Here is a 9,038-nt window from a genome sequence, read left to right as displayed (position 1 = left end):
TCCTCACAGGGTCATAGTATGACTCTAATAATAATATGGATCATATTTTTGTCGGTTTTTTCCAAAATAGAAATATTTAAGTTTTTCCATGAGCTAAAACATTTATTTCGCTTTGAGAGGATGACAAGAAATAAAGACATACTTGTATGGAGTGATTCTATGTTCGCTGGTAATTAGGGTGACATGCAAGGAAGCTTAAAAGTTGTTTTGGTAGGGGATTTCTGGACAAATCTTTTTTTTTTTTTTTTTTTTGGGTAGGGATTTCTGGACAACTCTTTTTTTTTTGGAGAGGTTTTTTTTTTTTTTTTTTCCCCGCTATAGGGCACGTGCGCTCACCAGCCAGACAGAGAGAGACATAGAGACAGAAAGCGAGAAATCACCCCCCAGGGGGAATGGTCACGCCGCAATCCCTTCTCCTCATTCTCCTCTCAGGATCTTGGCATGCACGCACACGCGCCCGGTGTGAGTTTTAAGCCACCAGGTCTGGGACGCGAACCGCGGTCGACTACGTGGGAGTCCAGCCACATAGCCATTATGCTAACTGCTGGTTCCCTGGACAACTCTTAACAGAGATTTGCTAATCCCTAAGCAAATACCACTTTAATAAGTATAATAAGACTTTCTTTTGTTGTCAGTAAATTAGCAGAAATTCATAGGCCTTAAATACGAGTGTGATTAATGTAGCCAGTTTAAATTTGGGTAACTGCTATGTAATATGATTGGTTTTTGATACATGAGTTTAAATAATTGGAATGTGAACTCATGAATGTCTTGCTATATTCAATAAATCAAGTTTTCAAACTGAGTTGGCCTTATCCACAGAGAGGATCTGGTGTTATCTTGCTTAGACATCCTGAGGCAGCCAGAGAGTTTCCCAGACAATGAGATTGAAGGGGTATTTGCTGAAAATTAAAACCATTTGTATTCTGCCTGGATGAAGAAGGACCCACTTTCTTGGGACCTTCAGGTTCTTTGAATAATGTGACTCTAATCCTGCCATTTTCCTGCAATCACAGGTCAGTTGTGCTCCTGCCTGGAGCAATGTTTTAACTTCATTCTTCTTCAGTGGTTCTCAAAACTGAACCCACAATAGAATCATCTAGAAGGTTTATTTATTTATTTTAGAATTTTGCCATAGGGCATATGAGCTTGGCAGAGAGAGACAGAGAGGGGGAAAGTGAGAAATCAGCCTCCAGGGGAGGGTGGTAGCCACATCACAATCCCTAATCTTCCATTTTCTTCTCAGGATTTTGAGCATGCATGCATACACATCCAGCATGATTTTCCAGCCAATAGGTCCAGGACTAAAATCATAGTCAGCCATGTGGAAGTCCAGCACCTTAGCTACTACACCACCTACTGGCACGTGAAGGGCTTATTGAAGCACAGATTGTGGAGCCAGGTGGTGGCCCAGTGGGAACCTGACCCTGTGGGAGGGGTCCTGAGTTTGCATATTGAGACCTCTGTTTATGCTGAGCTGTCTCTGTGATCTGAGCTGGCTGAGATTAAAGAATGAATCATGGCTTAAAAACCCTGCTTGTCTCTTTCTCTCTTTCTTTTTTATTTTTTGTTTCTATCTTGGAAGAAATAAATAAACTTTGTAAAGCATATATTTCTAGTACAAGCAACAGAGTTTCGTGTCCAAAATTTGGTGGGGTCTAAGAATTTGCATTTCTAACAAGCTCCCAGGTGATGCTGATGCAAACTATGAGTGATTGCTCTTCTGTAACTATACTGGCATGTCCTTTGACTCATTTGTATTGCCCCCACTCAGTGACATTTTTTAACTTATCATGCATTAAGTAATGTAAAATTATAGATGGCCGTACAATGAATGTGTTACAACAGTACTATGCTGGACATATTGACAACAGGGGTAACGAACTTCTCCGGTTTCAGTTGCTCAATGCCTCTTGCTACCCTAAACTTGTGATTCCATATTCTTGAAGGAAATTCAATTTTAAAATAGTTTCTTTACCCGATTCTTCATTACTTTCCTTTTCCCTTATGCAATTACAATTTTCATTTACTCAATGCAGGTGATATCATTTATGTGGTATAAAAAAAAAAAAAGCAATCTACTTAAACTAATACATACTAATGCTTGAGACCTGGTTAGAGTGTTCACATTTCAGAAAAGATGCTTCTGAGCCAACATCAATTTCAAAATCATGACAACATAAAGTGAAAAGTGTCAGGTAGCTGTGATGTGTTTCCTCTCTCCTTCTGTTATCAGGCAGGTATTCTCAACACTGCTGATGATTCATCTAGGCACAGAATGTAATACAAAATGGATTGGTTGGAGCCACTTGAGATATTTAATAATTTTATAGAATATATATAAAATTTTTATTTTAAGTAATGTGTTGGCATATATCCCTTCAATTAAAAGTTATAGGACCTTTGTGATGATGAAATTTTAAAAATCCACTTAAACATCTGTTCTCATTGGGAATGTTCCAATAGAATATTTATATTTTTATAAGGAGAAAATATTATACTTGCTATGGTCTGAATGATTATGCCCTCCAAAATTTCATATGCTGAAATTCTGACCCTCAAGGCAGTGATATTAGGAGGTGGGGCCATTGGGAACTTATTAAGTCACAAGGGAAGATACTTCATGGTTGAGATTAGGCCCTTAGGAAGGACATTCTAGAGCTAGTTCATTCCTTTAGCGGCTGACGACACAGATGGAAAACACAGTCTATAAACTTGTGACTGGGTTCTCAAAGGACACCAAATCTACTAATGCCTTTATCTTGACCTCTTAGTCTCTAGACTATGAGAAATCAATTTCCATAGTTCATAAACTACCTAGTTTATAGTATTTTGTAATATCCACACAAACAGATTTTGACATTCCTTATATAACAGAAGTTACATGTTAAAATAACGGTGTTATAGTGTTCCCCTCTGAGGTCTTTATGAGGGAATTAGAGAGAGAAAGGCAATAGAAACTGAGGAAACCCAGGCTTGTTCACCCAGAGACTGCCAGCTGGAACACTCTTTGAAACGCATAGTGAGTGCAAAGCGCATTGTTTTTTAAGGGAGTATCCCAAGAACTTATATGAGAAGGAAATCACTAGAAGAGTGAGGAAGCAAGGTGAATAAAGTAACCAATTATTAGATATTCTGAAATATAAGAAGTTGGAAAATGTATTGAGGGATGACAGACACAATTTGGAGGGATTAACACATACATCTTGGCTTATGAGGTGCTGCCTTATTCCCTCTTCCTCTTTCACTTTCATCTTTTTCTTCTTTTCCTCTCCTTTCTTTGTAATTTCTCTTCATGCTTGTTCTTCTCTCTTCTTTTATCTTTAATGATTTTGCATTTTGTTATTTTATTTTGAATTTGTCCAATGAAAATCTATCAAATCAACAATTACCAAGTTTATTCATTCAATGGATAGTTTGGCCTAATGTCCTAACAATGGAAAATAATAGTGTATATATGGTCACATTATAGAAAACTTCTTAAAAATATGATTTCCATAAAAATATTTTATCTAAAGTTGAATAATCTGCCCTAAAGGTACTATGGACAAGTTAGTAAAGATCTCTCTCTCTGGGTCTCACTTTTATCACTTTGCAAATAATTAAACTACACAATTTCTGACTCTAAAGCTTTTATTCCATCCTTTATTTTATTCATTTATTTTTTGGTCTGGAATGTTCCTTTGATTTTTGCAAAAAAATTTCCTCAGTTGTATTAGAAGCCTTTTTCTTCTTCTGACTGCATACTACCCTATAAATGTTTGCTTTCAGCACTAGCACTTGGGGAAATTTCTTTTACAAGTGGTTACTTCAGTAGAAACTGGAAATATTGTAAACAGAACCAGCCATGCAGGCAGTATGCGAAAGAGTTTTATGGTAAAATTTCACAGAATATATTTAGTCCATTTACATTTCTCTCACTGAAGCTTATAACGCAAGATAGGAAAGGCAGATTTTCACATTTCCTCAGGCAGAGGTCAGAAGGAACTTTCAGAGGGAACTTGAAGCTTAGGCAAAAATCCAAACACATAAAAGCACAGCCATTTCAAAACTAGTCAAAATGAACTGTTACCCGGCATAGCAGATGGCAATATTTTATGAACCATTTTGTAACATTATAGAATTCCCAGCATCTACTAAAATTCAGCTTCATGAATACCATTTAAAAAGCTCTATGGCTTTTGCCCATGATATTTTTAAGAAAAATGCTATTTTGTGAACCTAAAACGGAGTCTGTTAAGATGGGAAAGGATTGCCCGGTGCCTACAAAGGCAGGTGAGAACCAGGTCATCATAACACAGCCGAGGCTGTTTCCCATACTGTGAAGACACCATGAGACTGAATGTACTATATCTCGATTTTTTTCATTTTGTTTGTTTTGAAAAATTTTAATCAGCACAAATGGCTGTGCCTAGTCTTTAAATCTGTTCAAAGCAAATGGAGCGAAAGCCTTCTAATCCTTCAGAGCTTCATCTGGCAGTGACCTCGGAAAAAAAGAACCTTCCTCTTACATCGTCAAAATGGTGTCCTTTAGTTCTGTGTTGTTCTGTGTGGGTCTTTGATCCCAGAATTCTCAAACTGGGCTCATTTCTGTTGGTAGTTGCTCTGCCCACAGTTGTAGTGCCCATAGTGCATTGGGACTCAGGAAGATTTAAAAGGGCTTGCTTTGGGTCAAAATTGTGCTGTAAGTTCAGTGATAGTCTCAGGTCATTGGCCTTCTGGTAGTTCTTCAAGGCTTCAATTCTCAGCTCAATCACTTTGCCATGAAAGTCATTCTGAAGGATGTTGGCTGGTTCCTGATACTTGACAAATTCCATTTTCTGCTGTTGTTTTTCCTTTCCATTCTGGAAGTCTGCCTTGGTTTTTATCTGTGCTGCTTCTTGTTGATCAATGAATTCTTCTGCCTCAACTGCCTTGTTCCATAGCATCTCCATTTTCTTCCAAAGAGCTTTGTTTTTCCTTTCCAGGTTCCGTTTCATCTCCTCTGCTGCCTTTCTTAGCTCCATGACTGAGGATTCATCCCATTCCTTCCCTGCCATGATCTGTCTCATGATCTGCAGCCTTCCTTGTTTGTCTTCCAAGTTAGACATTAACTTCTGGAATAAAATGTTGTTCTTACCTTCTAGAGGTTTTAGCATCTCTAGCAGTTCCTGCTTCCTTAACTTTAAATACTCATTCAGTTCTTTCAGGTAGTTGCTATCTATTTTAGAACTTCTTATTCTTGATGACATGTAAGATCCTGAAGAGTTTGTACCACTTACCATTTTGAAGGGAAACTTCTACTCTAAGGATAAACATAACTTCTGGAAAAATGTGCCTTCTTTTCCCATCCAGGTATGTCAAAATTTTTTTATGCTGCTTTTCTTGAAACTCCTATTACACTGGACAGGTTTTAGATACAGCTTGAAGTCACAATGGCCCATTCTAATGTGAAGAAGGAGAGTCTAGATGTTTCCCAGCAAATGCACCAAAATATGATGCAGGAATGAAGAGGTACAGGGGTGACTGGGCCCAGCACTCACAGTGGGACACAGGTTCTTGTCTCATATTAAGGAAGAAATAGAGTCACAGACACAGAGTATGTACAGCAAAGCAGTGAGTTTATTGAAGGACGGAGAAGAAAAAACAGAGCTCCCAAGAAGAGAGGAGTCCCAGAAAATGGGATACCATATATCTCAGTTTTAAAGAAATTTTCTTGTTAAAGTATGCAAAGTCAGATAAATCTTAGTTTATGTTAGTACATAACTTCAGTGAGAACATACCTTTATTATTACTTTTTAATTTTCCAGAGATTGCATATGCTCACCAGAGACAGAGAGAGAGGAAAAGCAGGAAAAAAGCATCCTCTATGGGCAATGGTCATACTGTAATCAATTTCTTTTTTGGGGGAATTTTAGGCATGCAAGCACACAGGCTTGCTGAAGTTTTCAAGCAACTGGATCTGGAATTCCAACAGTTCATTTGGTCACACAGTTCAAGCAAACAACAGGCTATAGGCTGACCCCAGAACGTAACTTTCTTATGTTTACTTATTTATTTCTTCCAGGAAAGATAGAGCAAAAAAGAGATAGAGAAGCACTCCTACAGGGGTCTTAATGCTGCAGCCCTGACCCCTAGGTTCACCAAGCAAGGATCATGGGCACATGCATGTTTGCATGCCTTGCAGGCATAGTGAGACCTTGGGGCACAAATCTGGGACTTCCTCTCTCAACTCAGAATTACAGAGCATTGCTTTATGACTGTGCCACCATGGCTAGCCAGAACATAAATTTTTGTTGTTTTTTGTTTGTTTGTTTGTTTTCACCATAGTATGTACACATGCATTTGCCAGAAAGAGACAAAGACAATGAGAGAGAAAATAAGAAATGACTCCCTTGGCTGATGGCCACAATATAATCTCTTATCTTCCATTCTCCTTTGGGGATTCTGGACACACACATATACACACTCATCTGATGTGATGCTCAAGTCCCCAGCCCAAGATTCGAACCATGGTCGGCTATGTGGAAGTCTAACACCTTAACCACCATGCTACCTGCTGACTCCCAGAACATAACTTTTAAAACATATTTAACACATTAATATCTAGTTCTACATTATTATGGCTGAAGAGTCATTTATTTGCTGATCCATTTACAACTACTTAAAAATTTAGAGAAACTTAAGCAGTGACTGAGCAGTCTTTTTTCCTCTTGTATTAAACATATTTTAATCTACATGATAATTGCATGTATTTTTGTAGTACAGAGTGATTTTTCAGTACATATACACCATATGTAATAATCAGGGAGACATAGTTCATGGATACAGTACTACAATTAGATAGGAAAAGTTCTAGCCTTCCACAGCATAGTGGAGTGACTACAGTTAATGATAATGTATTCTGTACTTCAAGCTAGCTAGATGGAATCTTTTGAATGGAGAAATGACAATCAACATGAGAGTACAATGGCTAAATGGTATTGTACTATGTAATTATAAATTCCCCTTTTGTTTTCTGCCAAATAATGTAGAAGGGAATGGAAGAATGGAAGAAAAAGGTTTATAAAGGCTGTGGAGATTTTCTTTTTTAGTAGGACATAAAGAGCAGTAATGGTGATGTTTGATTAAACTGAATGTGATTAACGATGAGGAAGGAAGAATTAGTGTCCAGAAACTTTGAAGACATGGATAAATGCAAGCAGCAAAAGGTACCATTTTTAAATAAAAATTAAGAGTAGTTGTATATTACTTTTCCAAAAATTAAAAAAAAGGATAAGATAATTTTTAATTAATTAACTTGTCAGAGATACTAATGGTATCTTTTTCAAAGACTGGAATATGAATCTGGTCATTCCCTATAGAATTTGATTTCATATAGAATGTTGGGTCGTCAGAAAAATCATGTCTTTTTCTATGCAAAAACGGATCTTGACTTTTCTGATAACCCGATATTAATACTTCAGATTTGTTATTTTGGTAGCATAATAACTGCCATATTTTAATGTACTGGACATCCCTATAAACTACCCCTCAAGTTCTGTTTAATCCCAAAAATCTGGGCGCATAGACGGCATGGAGTGTAAGGTGGCTGGATCTCACATGTCCAGCTGTGCAGTTTGAGTACCAGACCCAGCAGCTTGAGAATCACACTGGGCACATTTGCTTGCATGCCCCAAATCCCAAGAGAATGGATTGCAGCATGGAGATCCCTCCTGGGGGGGAATTCTCACTTTCTTCCTTTCTCTTTTTCCCTCTGACAAGCACATGCATTGTATAGCAAACTGGAAAAAAAATCACATAATTCCTGCTTAAAAATTTGGAATACAAGATGTTTATTATCATCATAAAGTGATAGATTAATGAGAAAGGAAAATTTTTTAATCTTTTCATTTCTGGTCTAACCAAATATCAAATAATCAAAATGCTAGCTATCATCTTTTTTATAAATAAGGAGGACTGGTTATATTTGTGATACAGGAGCAGTATAAGAAGAATTTACACTTATTGAGGATTAACAGCTATGGAAATAGAAACTGTGCATAATTGTAATTTAGTTTTACAGACACCACCGAGCAGTGGATATTTTGTTTGCATTTTACAGCTGTAGCTGGGCACTTTGACTTAGGCTACATGTCTATTAATTTGAAAGGCTGCAATTTGAACCTAGTACTGCCAGATAGAAAGTCCCTGCTCTTTTGATGTCATTTGAACTGCCACACCACGCAGGGCCAGTGGGGCCTAGTTATCTGCATTTGCTGTCTCCTGAAGTTTGTTACCTCCAGGAATGTTATACGAAATCATTTTTTAATGATTTTTTTTCAAGAACATACATTATATTAGCTATGTTAAGCTCTCCTGTTGTATATATACCATGAAAAGTTTGATTCACTTTTTTGCGGGGGTAGGGAGGGAGATTTTTACTATAGAGCATGTGCGCTCGACAGAGACAGAAACAGAGAGACCAAAAGCGAGAAATCACCCTCCAGGGGAATGGCCATGATGCAATCCCTCCTCCTCCATTCTCCTCTCAGGATTTTGGGTATACACACACACGCACACACACACACACACACACGCAGCATGAGCTTCAAACCACTGGGTCTGGGACTTGAACCACAGGACACTACGTGGGAGTCTAGGTACACACACACACACACACACACACACACACAGCATGAGCTTCAAACCACTGGGTCTGGGACTTGAACCACAGGACACTATGTGGGAGTCCAGCAATAACCATTACGCAATCTGTCCGTCTCGAGCTTGGTTCTTTGATACATCATTTCCAGGTTATGGATGATAGTTTCAGCATTGTGATTAGTCTTCCGTCCATCTGAAAGTTGATGCTTGCAAACTCAGGCTAATCGAAGGAGCAAAAGCCACACCTTCCCAGTCACCCTGGATTAAATAGTGGGGCAATGAAGAAACAGAGAAATGGTTAAATTTTATACATAAGGTGCTTCTTTGAATGAGCAACAAGCCAGAGAGAGAGAGAGAGAGAGAGAGAGGGAGGGAAGGAGGAGGGAGGGAGGGAGGGAAGGAAGTAGGGAGGG

The 9,038-nt window shown here is 38.2% G+C and overlaps 1 protein-coding gene across 1 annotated transcript; it reads right to left on the bottom strand.

The window, feature by feature from the left end:
* Positions 1-4,469: 4,469 nt before the first annotated feature.
* LOC114008752 (putative coiled-coil domain-containing protein 196) lies at positions 4,470-5,264 on the bottom strand. The gene has a single exon (XM_027773854.1). It carries the CDS (start codon positions 5,262-5,264, stop codon positions 4,470-4,472), a length of 795 nt encoding a protein of 264 aa, XP_027629655.1.
* Positions 5,265-9,038: the final 3,774 nt, after the last annotated feature.

The sequence above is a fragment of the Tupaia chinensis genome, unplaced genomic scaffold (assembly GCF_000334495.1).
Source record: "Tupaia chinensis unplaced genomic scaffold, TupChi_1.0 Scaffold000382_1, whole genome shotgun sequence".
Taxonomy (NCBI): domain Eukaryota; kingdom Metazoa; phylum Chordata; class Mammalia; order Scandentia; family Tupaiidae; genus Tupaia; species Tupaia belangeri.
The sequence above is the reverse complement of the archived record's forward strand: the minus strand, read 5'-3'. Positions and strand labels throughout refer to the sequence as shown.

Bases quoted from the DNA above. Each gene is read 5' to 3' on its own strand.
- LOC114008752 (XM_027773854.1), bottom strand. From the start codon at position 5,264: ATGGTAAGTGGTACAAACTCTTCAGGATCTTACATGTCATCAAGAATA.